Source organism: Thermobia domestica, chromosome 4 (genome assembly GCF_964235325.1).
Source record: "Thermobia domestica chromosome 4, izTheDome1.hap1.1, whole genome shotgun sequence".
Taxonomy (NCBI): domain Eukaryota; kingdom Metazoa; phylum Arthropoda; class Insecta; order Zygentoma; family Lepismatidae; genus Thermobia; species Thermobia domestica.
In genome coordinates, this window is record NC_137457.1 from 316,464,621 (window position 1) to 316,486,188 (window position 21,568).

Consider the following 21,568-nt stretch of genomic DNA (forward strand, 5'->3'; position numbering starts at 1 on the left):
TACGTCATATCGTAACTGGTTTGATATTTCATACAATTCATCATAGCTTTGTGTGGCTAAGGCCAGAAATGTAAGCATTTTACTATACTATCGATGGCTTTTCTGTTGTACGTATTGGTGTATTATGTTAAAATATCTTCGGCATGTATATTACTGATAACCTAAATGCAGCATGTTTTGTCTTCGTCGTTGTCCCACTTCCTATACCTTCGACTGACACCTATCACAAGTCATTAATTTTTGCGAAACGCTTCTGATGTATTTTTTTGTCACAGATTTGTTACTTTCCATGCCACTGCTTTTCTATATTTTTTTCAGAAGCTACGCCGTCGTTTCTGTGATTTTGAAGGCACGGAGGATTTTATGTAGTGTTGCAGTCCCAAGACAGTTCGGTTTATAGCTCTCGGGAACAGTTCAAGATACTGATTCCACACAAATGCCATTGAAATTACAGCGCTAAAGGAATTCTTGCTGTTCTCATTTCCGAATTATGTCACATGCGACTTCTTCTTTCTACGGCTACACTAACCAAGAGGTTACTAAAAGGCACTACTAACTACTAAAAGGCATCCCTCTTTTGGATGAATCCTGTACAAAGCTCGTTAATCACTGGATGTTGTGTATGCTGTGGTTTACTCCCTACTGTATATTTGTTCCTTCTGCAGTCTTGTTGTTGTTGTACCTTTGTTTGTTTCTCTGTACGGACCCCATTTTTCTCAACTTTAGAGCCTCATATCTCCTTATTTGGCAACTCTGATAACCCACCTTTCGTGTATTTTCTTTTTCTTTTGTTTTATGCCAATTCTTATAATGCCATAGAATGGTTTACGTTCTATTTGAAAAGCTATAATTTTGTGTTGGGATTGCAACACTGCTTGTACGACAGTATTGCTGTGTTCTTAGTCACGTGTCCCCTCTTGTAGGTATCAGGTTACCTGAATACATTCTTCCTTTTCTGCCTTTTTCCGGCGATTTTGGGGTATAACTCGGCACACCCTCACGTGGTCACTGCTTGGTATGTGTATTATACATAGCAGGTAAACAATGCATTTCCGCACCGAGTGACTGTCGACTACGATGATTAGGGGGTAATAGTATACAACAGCTCCTCATCGTGTTCCGTACTCGAGGATAGTTCTTACTGTTGCACCACGTATAGAAATGGTGGTATGTCATGTACAAGTGGTAATAGAACACATAAGAAGCCCAGATCATGTTGTACTCACACTGGAATATGCAGTATGAGTACACCGTGATCTGCGTTTCTTATGTGTGCTATTACAACTTCTACATGAAATACCATCACGTTTGTACGTAATGCAACAGTAAGAACTATCCACGAGCACAAGACATGCAATATGCGTTCAAGTCCCTCCCCCCTACACACACATAGTGAAATATAAAGTACAAGGGCACTACAGAGGCACACATAAAGTGCACCGTACTCGAGGATAGTTGAAACTCTTGCACCACGTACAGAAATGGTGGTATGTCAGGTACAAGTTTCAGTCGATAAGTAAATGAAAGTCGCTTTGTTACCCCATTTTCAAGTTCCTAGATCCTCAATGAATAATCCGTAAAAAAATGAACTTCGTGAGTCCTCGGGAAATGATGAGGACCTGTTGTATACTATATCCGATTAGGGATCCACAATTAGTCAGGGTTCCAATATTCATAAATATCTAGCTGTCACTGTTCTCATACGTCCCTTGTTAGTGATGTAGGTGACTGAAACCTAAGTCTGTACCTGAAAATATAAAACTTCAATTGAGGTTACGAAAAACATGTTTATATGGAAGTACTTATTTCTGAATACATTTGTATTATTCATTTGCTGGGCGGAAGAGAATAACATCTAATGGACAATATACGTTATGGTATGTATAATTTTCGAATTGTTGGCGTACTTGACAATACTTAACACTTCAAAAATGTTGAACTGATTTCACATTGAATTCGATCATTTATTAGTAAAATCAGTCATCAATAAAAAGTAATGGCATGTCTGCTTGTGGGAGATGAGAATTTTTTGGTAAAAATTCTGGCTTAAATTTTGAGGTGCCCCTCCAATTTCAAACCTACAAAAAGTTACAACTTGAAAAATTGTTAGTTTAGTTTAGTTTAGGTTAGGTTACCCGGTAAGACTTTACTGTTGGTTAGACTAGATCAGTGACTAGACCCGGTTCTCATAGAAGCTTTAATTATTACTTAAATTCAATAATCCGTAGTTCTCATAAAAATTTAATAGATTCTATTCATTATTCTTCTATAATTCTGCGAAACTCAATTCAGAAATATAATCAATATACCGATTTGCCATCCTATACCACTACCATGCTGATGAATCATCGAAACCTTTTGCGTCTTGCAAATAGTACCCACTTCTACATATCTTTTATTGTATTAAACGTAACTTTACTGCCAAACTTACATACGGTACCTTAATATAAGAACTCCGAATAATCATTTCTTACCTCATTTCTCCTGTAAATTTTCCCAACTTTCATAAAAGACAGAGGGGCACTTCTTTAACTTAGCCGTAATCCAAAATTGTTATTATTTTGTTAAATACTGGCTATTTTAGTGTAGATTAGCTTAATTTAGTTTAGATTAGTTTAACTTAGGTTAGGTTAAATTAGATTAGGTATTTCGCAGTAACTTCAATTTGTATATGACTTCACGGTTTGTATAAATTGACCACGGCTTTCAAAAGCTTATGTACTTATATTTTCCTCACACATCAATTATCTTTTCGTAACATGAACTCATATCTCCTGTAAACATTTTGTTTCCTACCTACTTTTGGCTTCCCAAAAGCCAGCATAACCCAAAGTAATTTATAAGCGTTTCATTTTGAATGTAAATGTAGAACACATCTGTAAAGAACGTCATTTGGGGAAGGCAGAGTTCGATAAATACATATTTCTGTAATCAATTGCATAGTGACTGAAGCGAGCCTTAGCGAAGCTTCTACTATTCGACTCGATGGACATTTGTGTGTCTGTTTATCTGTTCCACGATCACTCTCGTAAAACTTATCCAATTTTGATGAAACTTGGTAAATATCTTTCTCTTACTTGTAGATATAACCAGAGTGTTTAGGGTTGCAATCCATAAAGTATAAGAAGGATAAAATCCACAACAGTCTACATGTTTACATATGCACATACAAGACAATTTTCCAATATAAGCCACGTAAGAAAGTTTTCGATTATGACAAAACTCAATATGTTTTCTTTATGGTGTTGGGAGTACCTTCAGAGCTTAAGAGTTAAAATCTCCAAAAAACGAGTGTGTGTTCAATTCCCCTTCAATTTCAAAAATAATTTATTTTCAAGATAAGGACTAAGTTCCGATAAATCCCACCAGGACAATTCTATGTACTGTGTAAGTGCAAGGAAACAGATCTAACCTAACCTAATCTAATCTATCCTAACTTAACCTGTTTATATGTAATTATTGTTATATTGAAAAATTGCCGGGGTCTAACGGTATAAATACCAAGGATACTTTTTGTTAAGAAATGTTCGATTTTGGCGTAATATGTCGTACATTTTCTTCGAGTCCTCCGAATCATCCCCTCTGCAGAAAGTTAAAATGAGCAAACAATAAAGTAGTGCATTTGCCCTTTTTAATTTTCCCCTTATTCCTCTTATACACACACTTAGTTTTTATATAACGCAATGTGGATTTCCTTTGACTCTTTTCCACAATTTCCAGTGTTCGGAATTAAAATTAGTCAAGAATGATCAGTGAATTTAGCCCCTCACGTGATACGGATTACTAACCCTTCAATTAAAATATATATAATAGGTTTTTTGCCCTCACTGACAGGTCACTTGCCGCAGCTGACAAAGGAAGTGAGGGAGATTATATATCCAGGTAGATGGTTTATACATCAAACGAAAGCACAAATGACATCTATTACGAAACTGTAATAAAAATTTTCAGAATGCATATACTGTGCGAGTTATATGAATATACAGGGTGTCCAGAAAGTCCGGTCCCACCCCTAGAAATCGCAAACGGTGAAGCAGATGCCAAAACAGGGAAACACGTGTTTCATCATTTTAAAAGTACAACGTATCAAAGTAAAATGTGTTGTCCCAGAGCTACCCGCAGAGTCCCAGGCGAAGTCCAACTCAAATAAAAAATTGCAAATGGTAAGGGGCTCAAGTAGTATATGGTTGGAAAGCTGTTAAGAAATGAAAGAAGACGGAATAAGTCTCGACTCTTCAAAATTACCCTGTGCAAAAATGGCTGCCGGTGAAAATGCCAGCAAAAACATCATTGTAAAGTCTGTGGCCACCCGTATAAATCTGAGACAAATCAAAAATAGGAAAACATATGTGTCATCATTTCAAAAGTACAATGATTGAAAGTAAAAATATTTGTTTGAGGGTCCTCCGTAGGGTCCCAGTCGGGGTCCTACTCAAAATTTTCAAATGACAAGGGAGTTAAGTAGCATATCGTTTGAAAGCTATTGTTAAATTAAAGTAGATGGATTAAGTCTGGACGCTCTACGATAACACTATGCAAACATCTTGCGTTTTAGTTCTTCTTTCTGTAGTCAGGTTTTTGTTTGTTTTCAGTTTAATTCGTGTACTCAACTTAAAGGAAGAAGTGTCCCTACTGTGAGATTCTACTGTTCGGGGCCCATTGATTTGTAAAGAAAGAAAGAAAGAAAATAAAAGAAACGATAAGAACAGAAAAAGTGAAAGAGATGAAGATTATATATCGAAGTGGAAGAAGATTTATACACCAATCGAAAGCACTAATTATGCTTATTAAGAAACTGTAATATTATTGGTTTAAATGCATGTACGCTGCGAGTCATATGTCAATTTAAGTTTTCCTATTTTTACCGAATATCGCATCAAATTGCATCGGAAATGGTTTGAATATAGTCTGAAGCTAATTTCCTAGAGATTTGAGTTTGACAAAAATGCTAAATCGTAGTTTATTTTACATGTGCAGTGAATAACTGCATGTAGTTTGTTTGTTTTTGGCTGGAGGCAACTTGCTCGAAGCAATAATAAGCGCCATCGGTGAAAGCAAAGGGAGAGAAATTCGAAAGTGAAGCGTGTTTTCTGCTAGTGAGATCATCTACATGAAGCGTATCACGTAACAACTCATTTCGGAACGTTTGTCGCTATCACATTCTCTGGTATTGATTCAAGCAACATAAGGATTCTGACAAAACATCGCACGTACACCGGACAAATTGCGCATGCTTACATTGCCTAGACGCTTGAAAGACAAGAATGCGAGTCCAGCCGTCAGTGCTGTTGTGGTTCTTGCAGTGGTAAGCTGACATTGAAAGTTTATTTAGGTTTAGTAACATTTGTTTACAGTTTCAAGAATGCCAGAAATGAATATTGCCAAAGTGCTACCACTTGTTATCGACCAAGTCCAATGTTATATCCACAATAATAGAATCAAGTAATCTCCAACAAGTGAATGCGAAATTGAACTCGCGGCAACCCATCAGTGATCCCTGTGAGAAGAGTGATGCAATATATGACTCACTTGTTCTCACCGACTTTTTCATGATTGATACGAGTGATAGTGTTTCATCATCAAGAAAGAGCTTGGTAGAATTAGCTGCTGATTCTTATTAGAAGCCTTCATCCGCCGGTCGTCCACAAGGTTCGAAGAAATACACTGACGACGAGAAGAAATTGGTGATTGACTATGCTTGAACACTTGCCGGCACATGCAGGAAAATTACATCAATTCATAAGAAATATTCATGGGCGTCAAACTAGCCTGAAATACGCTCATGGAAAATACAGCTTGAATCTGGTGATGACAGGGAAACTTTGCTGAAGACACACTTGAAGATTTCTAACAAACTCGAGCAAGAAGCCGTGATATCACGTCGAAAACATGCGAATTTGAGTTGCTCGACATGCTGCAAAATCTAATATCTTTCATGCGTTTGATGATTCGCATTGGTGGGTACAAAAGGTCCAGAGCAACCACGAAATTACCAGCAAAAGCACTACTGCATTTGATACCAAGCCATGCTTTGAAGATCAAGAACGGATGCAGAATGAATCCAAACAATGGTCAATGAAAATTCGTGATCTGATCAACAGCAAACAAATTTCTCCAGCATTTGTGTGTCTGCTACGAGATGACAAGGACAAGATCGCTTGCTTACGTTGGTGAAGATAAAGTTGAAAAATCGGTGCAGTTCGAAAGCACAATGACTCATTCATTTACCATCCTGCCGATTATTGCAATGAATGGAACAGTGTATGAAAAAGTAATGATTACCATGAAGGAACCTAGTGGAACTTTTGGACCACTCGTCTGGCCATCCAATGACGAAACCAGAAAATCAAGTCCATGACGCTTTAACTAGTGGTGTCATGACACAAGCTGGTTGTGATAAATTTGTCACAGATCTACTCGCGAAAGCCACTTCACCGACAGAAGAGAATCTTGTTTTGCTTGATCATTGATCATTCACTAATCATGTGAGAATTACATACAATTTACCTAGAGATATTTCATGATGTGTAGAAAACATGTCGAAGAATTGCACAAGGCTTTTGTTAACCACTTGATGTCTACGGCTTCGGAACTTGGAAAAACTACCTAAAAAATCTTGAACACTTTGTGAAACTCGAGCAGGGTGATTATAAAGTTTTTCAGAGAGATCAGAGTCTAGTGCTCATGTCCATTTTGCATAATCAAATGAGCTTAACAAGGTACATTGCCAGGTACCGGTACCGATATGCTTTCATAAAAGTTGGATTGAAAACTGGTGTATATCCTCATTTCGAATCTCCGAGTACATTCGACTTCCATTTTGCAATCGGCAGATGTTGTCATTGCGAGACACGTGCACGTATTCGCTGTTCCTGGTGCAAGAAAGTTTTTTGTTTGAATCATTTTATACTTGATAATCCAGATAACGAGTGTAAGTACCACTATTGTACATTATATTATAACTAGTCAGTTCTGTACTCAAAGATGTAAAAATGTTATTCCTTTTCTTTACTTATTTCTTAATTTAATTTAATTTTATTACATTTCTTTATTTATTTAGATATTACTAGGCCCAAAGAGCAGAATCTCACAGTAGGGATATTTCCTTTCTTTCTAGGGGTGGCCACAAACCTTACAATGATGTTTTTGTTGACATTTTGACCGGCAGCCATTTTGCACAGGGTAATTTTGGAGGACGGAGACTTATTTCGTCCTCTTTTATTTCTTAACATCTTTCCAACCATATGCTACATAACCCCCTTACCATTTGCAATTTTTTATTTGAGTTGGACTCCACCTGGGACCCTGCAGGTGGCCCTGGGACAACACTTTTTACTTTGATACGTTGCACTTTTAAAATGATCAAACATGTGTTTTCCTGTTTTGTCATCTGATTCACCGTTTGTGATTTCTAGGGGTGGACACCCTGTATATTCATATAACTCGCACATTATTTGCATTCGGAAAATTTTTATTACATTTTCGTAATAATCGTCATTAGGGTTTTCGATTGGTATATGGACATGTTCTAACTCGACATATAACCTCCCCCTCACTTTCCTGCCACCATACCCTCTAGCACGTCCCTCATGATACAATTTCTTAGTCAATGTCCCAACTAAGTTGGGGCCTCGGTGGCTCAGTGGTAGAGCGTTCACCTCTGGTGGTTGGGGTCCCGGGTTCGATCCCAGCCCCCGCCAAATGGACTTTTTGGTGAACAAATACCGTGTGCGTGGGTTTCCTCGGGGTTCTCCTGTTTCCTCCCACTTTCTTCATTCCACTATTTCATTCATTGTACATCATCACCGTCTCCTTTAGCCTAACTGGCATAACCGTAGGACGTAAAATTCAAAGATTTCATTTCATTTTTCCCAACCAGTTTTCTTCCTCTTCTCAGTAATATCTAAACGTGTTAACTTGTAAACGTGTAAACGTGTAAACGTGTAATATTAACCCAACTAATTCTTTCCATCGTTCACAACACCCACATTTCGAAAGCTGCCAATTGTTTTTGTTTATCACTTTTTAGTAATGTCCATTTTTTCACCGCGTACAGCACAACATTCCACACGAAGCATTTTTATCAATCTTTTCTCAACTCTTTATTCAAGGTCCCACAATATATATATATATATATATATATATATATATATATATATATATATATATGGTCCACTATAATTTCTGTTACAGTTGTTCGAATGGCATTAAGTCAGATTATTGCATATTTCGAATGTGCATGTCAAACGAAAACTTAAAATACCAACCAGTGTTCCCACAGTCCTGGCTCTGGAGTGGGCTGAAAAATAGTACCAAATTGAAACAAAAGGGGCTGAATTCATTATTTTATATCAGTGTAATACATGGCTCTATAACATGAAACTAAAAGAGGCTCTATAACATGTTCTGAAACATCCCCGTCTTCTGAGTAGGGGCGGATCCAGGACGGACTTCTCGGGGGGGGGGGGTTGGTTATATAATACTGCTACATAGAACTACTTTTAAGTGTTCCAAACTCTGGGATGGGTTTTATTTATATATATAAAATAAGAAAGTTCACTCTTCTTGGGGGTGGGGGTGGCGATCGCCCCCTGGATCTGCCCCTGCTTCTGAGTCCAAATCAAGAAAGTGTCTTTTAAAAATTACTTTTTAAAAACATCCAAATAGGAGGACCCCGAACCAGTGTTGAATTCAGACATTTTCACCCGGGGGGAATATGAACTCCTCGGGGGCAGGGGAGTTTGGGTGAAGTAATTTCTACATTTTGTGATTGAAATTTTGAGAGTTTCTCCGGGGGGGAATACATTTTCTTCGGGGGAGAAATTCCCCCCCGGGCTACCCCCTGAATTCATCCCTGCCCCGAACAACCGTGGAAGTAGATTTTCTCGCACGAAGGGAGTATAACAGAGACCGCAAATTAAAAGGGAAAACAGTTATCATCATCGGTATGTATTGTAAGGAAACCAAATGCGCGTCTATTTCAAAGTGACCAATAAATCAAAACGGCGTTATGACCATATATGAAAATATATTTATAAAATGAGGAACAAATCAATTATGTCCCAGTTCGTGAGTAAACAGTACGTTATAATAAACTATTAAAATATAAATTATTGCATTTTATTCTCGCTTATTTCACGAGCGAAGGAGGATAATAACTGTAAGAAGCATATTGTGCTACTTTTTGTTTTCAAGATTTCAAGCTAAAATTTCCACCACACTGCTTCTTCGTCGTCTCCTTCATGTGCGGTGCGGATACGCCCATCTAGCGTAATTTGTTTCTTGACATAGTTAGAATTACGAATTATCCACACAAAGTTCGTAGCGTTATGCAGTGTAATGCCACAGAATGAATGTTCAACCGGGTTTTTTAGAGTCCTACACTCAGTATGAGTAACGTGAGATGTAAGAAAAGTCTTACTGACACTTTTAACAGTATTTATTAAATGGGGCTTAATTGGGTAGAATTGTACCAACTTTTTCACAAAAGGGGCTGAAAATGCGAGCGTGGCACCAACGGACCGATGAATGACAAAAAGGGCTGAATTTGGTACAATTGTACCAAGTGTGACAACACTGATACCAACTTCACTATTCGGTGTTGCAAACTAAGGATGTTAAAGTATCACAAACATCCAAAGTATGGGAGCCTCTACCACACACACAGCATAACTGAGGTGAACAGAATAATGCACATCAAAAATACCTAACCGTTTGATACGATGGTCATGGTATGACTTCTTTCGAATGAATAGCAATGAAGTAACCAGGGCTTGAAAATTTGAATTTTTTGAAAGGCTTTATTTAAAAAAAAAAAAAAAACAGATAAGTATTATATGTAGTTACATGCATGGTTTCCCATGAACCCTATAAATTATTTTGCCGTTAACAGCAATTCGATATCTCAAACAGTTCTGAAGATATGATAAACATTGATAAAGTTTGCAACACTGCTTATATCGTGTAATTGTATTTACAACTACAAACGGCTATTGTTATACTGCTTGAAAAGAGGAAGAAAACAACCATCATTTTAAATATTTTTCAGAAATATACCATTTCCAACAATAAATAGATATTTATATGTTTAATTATAAATGTTTGTAACACAGATCTTTACAAATTTTACACTGAAACAATGTAACAAATTATATAAGAAACAACAAGAAAAAATCAAATATTTACCAGATTTACAGAAACTTTAGTTTGTTTCTAAATGGGTTTCGGAGTCAGAAATATCAACATCTGAAGATAAACTACAGAGGTTGTTCAGCCAATGTTTGGCCGATTTCGTTCCTTCCCCCTCCCGGGCAGAATGGACTCATCCGACCTGGCTCGTGTCGTCCTGCAGTGTTGTGTAGTGGCTTCCTGGGAACGGAGTTGTTTTTCCGCGCGGACGACAATAACGCACAAAACAGGACCGTTGTTGTAAGTGTTGTCTTAAATTTGTTTCCAAGTGTGTGGGTTTCCGCACTGTGACCAAAATGCCGCCCAAATTAAGCCGGTTTTGGGAAGGCTATGTTGCTGCTCTTTATGACGCCCACTTTAGTGTTTCTGTCATTAGAAAACAGTACAAGAAGAATGGTTGCAACATCAGTTTAAGTGGAATAAAATGTTATTAAAAAGTACAAGGGCAACGAAGCTCCAACATTTGGATCACCAACGAAGTTGCCTAGGAAGCGGGAATGCATCAAGGCCACCTCCACCATGCAGAGAAAACTTTGCAAAATGGCAAAGCAAGAAAATCCGCCAACACAAAGGTGTATGGCTCTAATCGTCTTGACGTGTCTTTGGGGACTGTGAGCGGACGTTACACCATCCACTCAAACTGGAAAAAGTCATGAAAGCTGGCGGCCATCTTCTCAGGCATGCCCACCAAAAGGAACGAAAGTGTAACTCCCGGAAGCTGTACGAACGGCATCTGGCAAAACAAAGGTGGTACATGTACGTCGTAACGCTCGATGAAGCATGGATTTACCTTTCCGACTGCGGCAAACCGAGAGCCATCATGTACCGAGAGAAAGGCGTCAAGAAATTCAGAAGGTGGGTCCGTGTCTTAAAGAATCCTTCCCAAAAGGGTTCATGGTCGTTACTGGCTACTGTTACCGAGGTAAACTGAAGATTCGTAGGGTGGCAAAATAAATTCGCAGTATTTTCAGGTGCAGATCATGCGTCCGATCTACGAGCATGAGATTCCAACAATGTACGGAAATGACGCCAATCTGGTGAACATTCACATGGACAAGGCCTCATCACATACCTCACGATCGTCCTTCGCATTGTACAGGGAGATGGAGGAGGCAAGTGGTATACAGGTCATACCTTTCAATGAGGTACCAGCTAAATCTCCATATGCAAGTCCTATGGACTATTGTGGATTTGTATTGCTGAAGCGGGCTTTGGGAAAACGGCGTGTGACAAATGTGGAAGGACTTTGGAAAGCTGTGCAAAGGGAATGGGACAAGATTCCCCTCCCAGTTCTTCAGAGAAGCCTATTACAGTGGAAATTACGCTGTCGGGCTATTGTTAGGAACCAAGGGAAACACATCGGGCACTTACCGACCTGGCGCTATGGATTCTTCTAAATTTTTAGGTAAGTCGAAATTGGCCAAATGTAGACTGAACAACCTCTGTAGTATACAACGACGCCAGCCTGAAGTATAAAGAACGTTGTATAATTGATAATCTGGACGTTACATATGTAAGTAACTTATGACTGCGAGTAAGACGAGAATGTACACGAAAATTGAGAACGGAGACCAAGAATTCGGTGTTAATTTTCCTCTTGAAAATTTTATGGAGAAGTAGCAAGTCTGCCCCCATACGTCGAGTAAGTGAGGTCTGAATATTGAGTTTGTTTAGGAGCTCTGTTTTATTAAGACTATGCACCGTAGGAACCCTTTGTTGGACAATGGCAAGAAAAAAAGTTAAGAACAGAATCAAAACGGGATAAGTTTGAAGCACACACCATATTCCATATCGGAGAGCAATATTCAATTTTAGGTGATACAAAAGCTTTGAAGAAAATGCTGAGTGATTTGAGATCGCGAATATCACCAAATCTATAAAGCATACTTAGTATCCTCATAACACTCTTTACAGTAACAGTGATGTGATCAGCGAATGTGAGTTTTTCATCGAATAATACTCCGAGGCAGGCCCGTTTTTGCTGGTCCCCGTAAAATTTTCATGGTAGGCTTGTAAATGAACTATAACATGGTGATGAACCATAATATAATTGGATTTGACCCCCCTAACTTCAGCTGGACCCCCTATATATTTGGGCTGGCTACGGGCCTGCTCCGAGGTCTTTATGTGTCGCAACTCTTACTATAGAACTGTTATTAATACAATATGTATGGTAAATTTTATTTTTCTTCATAGAAATTCTAACAGTGCAATATTTTCGAGGGTTTAGTTTTAAATTCCAAGTCTCACACAAGTCAGTAAGTTTAGCGAGAATTTGTTGAAGTCGTAGGGCATCATGTATGCTAGATATATTTTGGGAAACTTTACAGTCATCAGCAAAGAGAAGAATGTTCGTAGATGGTAAAGACAGGAAGGAAGGGAGATCATCCATGTTAAGAAGAAATAGCACCAGACATGGAACACTACTGGGAAGCCACAGAAAGACTGGGACAAATTTGGATGTTGGATATAGCAGAACAATATGTTGCATACGATCAGTAAGATAATCCTTTAGCACGGAAAGGAATTTGTTATGAAGTTTAAATATTTTGGATAGCTTGTGAAGAAGAAGATGGGTGTCAATTTTATCGAAAGCTTTTGAGAAATCTAAATATATTACATCCAGTTGAGAACTCTCTGAAACAGCTTAGAGCATGAATAAGAAACTCTGATAGATTTGTAAAGCATGATTTCTGTTGCAGGAAACAATGTTGTGCGATGTCCAAATAAGGGACTGTGAACTTATAGAGTCTGTCCTTTATGACGTGTTCGCAAATAATTGAAACGAAGAGAGAAGCGAAATGGGTCTATAGGAACATATATTAGTGCTAGTGTCATAGGTTTATATATTAGTTTAATTTATAGATTGGAATAATGTCAGTCTGTTTCCAAAGTTGGGGATAGATGCCTTCTGTAAACTATATATTAAATGAAAAAAGCCACAGGGTAAGCAATTGACGCGGCTGTATTGTGAAGGAAGGTTGCATAAACATTGCCAGGTTCAAGAGAACGATGGCCAGATAGAACTGATAAGATTGACCTAATTTAGGCGGGCGTACTAGAAATCAAGGATAGGGAATGCGAAGATACTGTTAAGAGCAGGAAAAGGATTAGGTACCGACTGGAGAAATTTCTCTAAAAATAATAATTGAATGATTCAGCTCTATGTTCTCCAGTAACAATGCTCCTAGCATAGTTGTTCTTGGGTATACTAGTTTTATTTCTTCTTAAGTTAATGAGAGACCACAAGCTGTTAGGTCTAGAAAGAAACGAAGTTGCAATGTTGGAAACGTGATAATTGTATTTTTCTTAGTAGGAACATGGCATATCGACGACTTTGCGAGAAAAACGGGTTTGGATGTTTCCAGAGCGACCACGCGATTTTGTCTCAGCATCAGACCCAGAAGGGAACTTCGATTACTTTTGTGGTTTTGTCTTAGTACACATTTTGGAGACTTACTCTTCCATTCATCCATATTTTTGTATGTTAAAAATATATTCTTACCTATATTCATCTGTATTCTTACAGCGAAATAGAATACGCTCTTCTCTCTCAATGGATACAATAACAGTATTCTGTTTTCCTGTTCGTTTCTCAATCGCTTTCACTTCCACCTTCTCAATAGGAACATTTCCAGAGTCACTCAATTTCTCATTATATTCGAATAATGTTTAATATGTTGTATTCAAATAAGAGAACAAAATTTTTATTTAGCATGTATAAATCTTTCTTATTTCAGAGATTGAGGAGCTCTTTCTGCAGTGGAAATTGTGAAAAATGGCGTACCCACCGCCAGGTTGTAAGTATAATTCTGTTGTGTTTCTATATACGATACTGAAATTGAATCAAGTATAATTTCTTGTCTTTCAATTTTGACAGACTTGTTCTTAGTATTATTGTTACATGTTGTCATTCCAATTAATGTAGCTTCAATAGTTCCGAATCGTTTGTTTTCAGTTAAAGAACAGTTTACGAATGGCACGTGTTGTTATTATAAATATATTTTACGGAAGTATTCAGCAAGGTCATGTCATCTTACATCCTGTGATTTTTTCTTATGGGGGGTTATGAAGGTTTGTGAAATGACAATTACGCAATTGTATACTCCATCCCATATATTCTTTTGTGAGTGAACCTAGAAATCATACAGTTGAATGGAATCAAACACCTGAAGGAAGGTTATCAATATAATTGTGGAATGTATAAATACATACGTACTCAGTAGGGATGCATATATGCCTTACGTTGTACTTGGTGCGTAATTGGGAGATATTACGATCATTTTCATGAAGATAGTCTCTTGTCAAAATCCTAGAATTCTTCGTTCTATGTTCGAAAACATAAGGTACGTTAGCGATCTAAAGCTACGCCTGACAGAGTATTTATACATCAAACTCAAAATAACGTTCCTAACTAGTAATACGCTCTATTTTATTAATATATGAATTATTTTATAATGTGTCTTATAAACATGAATCAAACGATGGTTGCTTTTCAAATTTAAGTTGCTGGATTGTTTTTAGAATCAGGCTTTAATAAAAACACATAAAGAAAAGCTCTCAAGCATCCCCAGCAAAGTATATTAATGCATATTGGTACCTTAAGTTATGGTTTCTTTCTGTTCTATTACTTTCTAACATGGAATAATATTATTATGTTATGAAGGTTGTAATACTGACATCGCAAATAAAGGTGATTATACTTTGTTTTTTGAGATGTTCAACCATTTTAGGAGTGAAGACCGCTTTTTCCTCTCAATCTCCTAAGCAAAGGATTGAAAGGATGAAATACATGTTTCAAGAAAATACCATATTTTTGTTTTACTCTGCTGATTTCGGTAGTCTTTTGATAAGTTACTCCTTGATTTTCTTTTCTTCTAGACAGGTAACTGGAAAAGGTCATGTCATATAGACATTTGAATTGAAAGCGAAACAACTAACAAATGGCGTAAATGTTTTGCTTAACCATTGTGGTCTATTTGTGGTTATAATATTGCTCGTACTTACGTTTCTCTTTTTTAATTGTACTATATTAAACATGTATGTCACATATCAAATTTGCGTCTCAAGATTCCTGTAACTTTCTGCGTGATAGCCGTGTTTGATTCCACAACGAAATTACAATATGCAATAGAAATATTATCCTTCTATTTCCGCCCTGTCTCTGATAAAAAGGCAGGGAAAATGAGTCAAACCTAAGGGAATTCATACGGATCTAGGGTCATTTCTTTGGACTTAGTCCATGAAAGACAGTCCAAATTTTTGTGAACAGAAGTGTACCATTAAAAGAAGAAAATAAACCGTAAAATGGTTAACATAAAATACTTTATACATATTATAGTAAGTTCCTCGTGTGGTGATCTAGGGACCCGGTATTCCACAATATATGCACCTGAATTATGTCAATTCCCACAGAAGGTCATTACAACAATCACAAATAGTTTTTCTTTTTGTGTGATTTAGTTTGAATTGCCCTGTACATAAGTTCGAAACTTGTATACTCCTCAGTAAAACTGAGTTTATACATCTAACATGTGTTTTTTGGTCAATAACCTTGGAACTATATTGGTACAGCTTTCTTCGACGTAGACTGAACCTAATTCTCTCTGCGTGGTACCGAAAACCGTATTCCACTGGTTCAATTCTTTCAGAAGTTACTCTGTAGGTTGTAGGGTAGTTTGTTTCTGACCGTACTACGTTTATGGAAAGGTACCAGAGAAATGGTGGTATACTATTTTCTGATAAATTTAAAATAAAGCTTAATGATTGATTTTATTTTCTTTCCAGATGGTGATAATCCACCTGGTCAACCAGGATATCATTCACTACCTCCAGGAACAGTATTGGTTGAGCCGAAGAGTAGGTATTACATACATATGTATATATGTACACGTGAACTAATTCATGTGATTTTTTTATTGAACTAAGTTTATAAATACCTTTGAAACAATGACATTATCGATCTAGTTTTAAATATTCTGTGCCCGCTTCCCTTGTCTAATGACTAGCATAAGTGCCTTTGATGTAAGAAGTCCTGGGTCTAAGTCCCAGTGGGAGAGGATTGAATACACCAAAAGTGGTTCAGCTTCCACTTTTAAACGTAGAGGTAAAGTTACTATTATCAGCCGCTAGTTTTTGAAAGATGTTAAGATAATAAGAAAAAAAACGAAAAATGTTAAAATATGAAACATTATGAGCAACTTTTGGGAATATTTTAAAAAATAAAATAAAGTCATATTGTAGAGAAAAGAAAGCTTTGTGTTGGGAATATAAGTCCCTTGTAGAAATTACATAACTGTTTTAAATAGAAATATGTATGACAGGTTTATTCATACAAACAAAATTTTATTTATCACAAACCGTTAAAACATTATAAGGTGAAAGAATGTAAAAAGTTCATTACAGAAATATTGAAAATTCATTGCAGCATCAAGTGAAAGAGGCACTAAAATATATTAAAATGGTCACTATGAAATCTTTTATTTTAAAATTAGTTTTGTGTAAATTCTCTTTGCAAAAGTCACAAAGATAAACATCCTTCCTGCATTCAGCGTAGTCAAGGTGTGCCTACATTTTGCAGATAACACATAGGATCAATATTTCTTCCCATATATCTTAAAAAAAAAATAGGGCTGGCTCATCAACATTATAGCCTATACTCTATCTGCCGGTCACTTACGTTCGGCGTATTTGGCTTGCAGGATATCAAAGACATTGTTAACTGCCTCTAACTGCCTCCTTATTAAAGCCAGTTGTTCTAGAAGACGATGTTGGGGCAGGTTGCAAACCAGATAAAGCATTCTTGTGATGATTTATGAAGTAGTAGAGCAAAGTTCTACCAGCTAACATCTCTTTGGTGATAAGTTATAATTTCCATGCCTCTTGCACATTATATTCTATATGTGTACCCTGTCTAATAAAGATTGGCAGCACTCTTTATTGATGTTTTGAGGCCAAAATTTTCCAAGTCCAACCTCGAGTAACTCCGGAAAAAAAGTAAACCAGATTCGCACCTCCAAGCCAACCTTTGCAATCGGGAAAAAGTTTACAGATGTGTTTTTCTTCTTTTAAATGTAATAAGACATGTTAGCAAGTGCAGAAAAAAAGCAAGATTGATTAAAATACTTAATGATACAATATTTCGAAACCTTGTATTAATGTTAGCACATGCTTGTTTGCCAATTAGCTCTCCATACGTACAAAAGCATTTAGATACGTAAAGGAATCTTTCCAGATGTAAAAGAATACTCAAAGTTAAGACATAGAACATAATTCTCGCTTGAATACTAAAATAAAAGTGAAAGTAGAACAAAAACAGCGATTGCAGTAGATATGGATGTCATTGTTTTGAAAGCCGTTATACATCGCTAGAAGCATGTTACGAAGAGTGCTTGTGTTAGCTTAATGGCTGCAGTTCACCGGTGTGTGGAGGTGATTTTCCTCGCTCCGTGCAAGTATATCCTGTGTTTCATTTATTCCTCTTGTTTAGTCTATTTCTTTTCTGTCTTGTGCTTAGGAGTGTGTAGTGGTGTTAATTACTGGAAATTGTGTCAAGTAGTACGACGTCATGAATACCATTCGACAGAACACGTTAAAATTTGAGTTTGACTCAAATTTTAGACAGTTACGACAGTCACCGGCTGAAATACACATATGGTTAGGTGAACATTTTCCCGATCTGGTGAACAAAGTGATTGCAATTCAATTACACAACGAAGACTTTTGTGTATATGTTAAACTGGATACAGCTCTGAATTTCGAACAAGTTTTACGTACTTTGACAGACTTTGTTCCTTTCCGTCATTTGACTGGTGTTTCCTCTGTGGTGAATATTTTGGATGCCACTACTAACTTTACTAACGTCCGTATTTTTGAATTACCGTGTGAACTTAGTGATGACTAGCAGCGTTCACCCCGCTTCGCTGCGGTCACCCCGGAACGCAATAAACTTTGTTACTTAGATAATTTTTACTTTTTCGCTTTCAAGTGATATGATAAAAACCATAGAAGATTGCACTAATGTTAACATTATATCGCCTGTCATTTATGTTAACCCGCCCCGCTTCGCTGCGGTCACCCCAACCCGCCCCGCTTCGCTGCGGTCATCCCGGAACGCAATAAACTTTGTTACTTAGATAATTTTTACTTTTTCGCTTTCAAGTGATTTATAGCGCCTGTCATTTATGTTAACCCGCCGAGTCACAGGGTCATGCGGGTTGCATATAAGTACGTTTATTTTTATATGATGAACTAATAACAAAGGATTTGTACGTATGGACACCTGAATGGTCAATTATCTCAAGACACTGGTAATTGAAAATTAAAGTGATATGATAAAAAACATCTAGGGTCCAAATCCTAACAACCCCCCAAAAATGAAAGAAATCGGTTCAACCGTATTAGCGTGATGAGCGGACAAAGGATTTTTTCTACGTATGAACACCTGATTGGTCAATTATCTCAAGACACTGGTAATTGAAAATTAAAGTGATATGATAAAAACCATCTAGGGTCCAAATCCTAACAACCCCCCAAAAATGAAAGAAATCGGTTCAGCCGTATTAGCGTGATGAGCGGACAAAGGATTTTGTGCGTTCTCTTTTATATATATAGATATAGTATGTGATACCTTGAGTGAATATGGTGAGATTAAGCAAATAGTACCTGTAAAGTGGGGCACTCACTTAAAAAAAACCTGTGTTGAATGGTGTTCGCGACGTTTATATAGAATTGGGGACACATGCCCTCTAAACTCCATTTCATGGGTTATAAGGCTTCAATTGTGCATCCTAGACAGCTTCATACCTGTTTTCGATGTGTAAGTACGGATAATCCAGTTTCCCAATGCAAGGTCCCATCTTGTCGGTTAAATCGTCCTCAGCAGAAACAGGACAACCTTCAAAGGACAGCTTTATCTACAGGCAATCTCTCGAAAACCCCGCAATACTCGTTAAACTCACTGTCTCCTTCTTTACGGCCCAGTGTTTCCACGAGTGTTCGTGATGTCTCGAGACCCCTCCCTTTGTGCATGATCCTACAGAATTTCCTTTATTATGTCATGATGTCATAACTGAACCTGAGCCAATTGCTGCGGCCCTACAAGATAGTGTTGAACCGATTCAGTGGCGCTCAACCTACTGAGTGCTACCTACTCCCCTGCCCAATCTGTTAACGTCGCATGCTGATGTACCATTGTCTACCTCTCATGTCCAGCTTACTAAGAAATCAGCCACAACTACTGAAACTGCATCTGAATCTACTTTGCCCCTTACTAGTGTTCATGGAAATCAACTACGGCTTTCATTACATAAAAAACGAAAAGTGGTCTCAAATAAAACAGACAGTGCTAGCCAAGCAATCCAAGATAGTGTGGGTGACCCGGAAACACATATCGGCGGTGCTGACCTTGCCTCTGACATGGTTTGCAACAATTCTCTGCTACAGGCCAGTCTCGTGAGCAGGGTGGTGATACAGAACCTACTGCTTCGAAAGTTATTGTGTATAGCTTCTTGTCAGCACCTTTTACGTGCCTTCGGTTTCTTATGCCATTTACTGTAGTTTCCTGTAGTGCAGTTCTCATGTGATGTTTACCGGACTGTTTCTATTTGTTTTTCTTTTTCTTTCTTATCAAGCTTCAAGAAGATTGGAGGGGATTGGGTTCCAGATGGCTCCAATATTTCTCCTCTGCCCCCTCTGTAGTATGGTGTATTCTTGCACAACTTATCCAATTTTTTGGTGTCATTTTTCACATTGTTTTTAATTTATTTATAACTTGATGGCAGTTTCTCCGTTTCCTTCTAGACCTAACGTGCGTCGCCTATGTACAATGAATATTGCTGGCATTCACCATCCAGCGAAGCAAAATAGTTTAAAAGCTTTTGTTATGCAAAGTGGTTATAACATCATTCTTCTGCAAGAGATCCGATTTGAAGGTTTTGAATTTCTGCCTATGTACAATGCAATTGTGAATATCGGACCCAACAATCGTAGTATTGCTATCAAAAAGGGAATTGTCGTAGAACGCATTAAGCGACTTCCGTCTTGCCGTAATATCAGTTTAGTTTGTGATGGATTTAATATTGTGAACGTTTATGGTATTTCTGGAACAGTTAAAGCACGTTCTTCTGATAATTTATATAACGAGGAAATAAATAGTATAGATTTTAAAAGATAATTGTGATTTTATTATTATGGCTGGTAACTTTAATGTACTTGAACGGAAAATCGATACCACTGACATTTTCCACCATAGTGTCACTTTTACCCGACTTATCCAACAGTTGCGGCTTAGGGATATGTGGTGGCAACATTGGACGGTACCTAAATTTACTTGTAAGAATGGTCATATGATTTCCAGGTTAGATAGAGGGTAAATAACGTGTTCTCAGTGTTCCAATATAGTTGAAACCGACATTCGTACTATCTCATTCAGTGACCACGCAGCAATTTATTGTGTTCTTAAAATTCCGTCAGGTGACTCGCATACGCATGGTAGAAGTTACTGGAAATTAAATGCTCAACTTCTCCATCCAGCTACGATTAGGAATGATTTTCGTCAATGCTGGCAATTTTGGGTACATCAACAACGTTACTTTCGACTATCTGTCAGTGGTGGACTTCTTACGTTAAACCCAATATAAAACGTTTTTTCCAATGGTACGGAAAGGAAGTTAAGCGCGAGATTCATCAGACCTTAGAATGTTACTACACGGTCCTAAACGATCTCTGTTCTCAACTTAGCAGCCCTCAAAATCTCAGTCATATTGATAGTGATAAAACGCATATTACACGCATACAACTTAGGGCTCTTGAACGCTATCAGACTTTCCATGTGCATCATTTTGTAAATCTGAACGCATCTCCTTTAACACTATATTCAATCGCAGAAGCGACGTCAACAGAACTACATTGAAGCTATTACGGTGGATGGTGCTGGTGAAATTACGGATCTTAATGATCTTACTGCACTAGAGACAAATTTTCCGGAAGCAATGCCCCAGGTGTCTCCCGACGTACACCAACAATTAAAGGCGGACATTACTCTAACGTAAGTAGGAGAAGCATTGCGTACATGTAAAGACCGCAAGAGTCCCGGACCAGATGGACTAATTTATGCATTCTATGTCTCCTATTTCGATATTGTCGGAGCGGTGTTATGCCACCTTTTTAATGAACTCTTAGGGCATCACAATTTCATTGATAATCAAGGTGTCGTTGTCCTTATACCTAAAAAGAACTGTCCGGTGACCATACAAAATTACCGTCCTATCGCTTAACTTAATACTGACATGAAACTTTTTTCTAAAGTTTTAGCACAACGTTTGAAACTTGTTTGCCAAGAGATTATTAGTGATTTCCAGGCAGCAATTCATCCCACCAA

At 37.6% G+C, this 21,568-nt stretch overlaps 1 protein-coding gene across 2 annotated transcripts in view; it reads left to right on the forward strand.

Moving 5' to 3' along the window:
• Positions 1–1,637: 1,637 nt before the first annotated feature.
• Positions 1,638–21,568, forward strand: part of LOC145683553 (phospholipid scramblase 2-like) — a 126,290-nt gene continuing 106,359 nt past the window's right edge. For both annotated transcript variants that reach the window (XR_014131147.1, XM_081754893.1), the window contains exons 1-3: positions 1,638–1,877; positions 13,929–13,988; positions 15,976–16,047. Coding sequence is in view for 1 of the 2 variants with exons in the window: in XM_081754893.1 (XP_081611019.1) it covers positions 13,967–13,988; positions 15,976–16,047 (94 nt within the window). In the remaining variant the exon portion in view is untranslated. The remainder of the gene's footprint in view (positions 1,878–13,928; positions 13,989–15,975; positions 16,048–21,568) is intronic.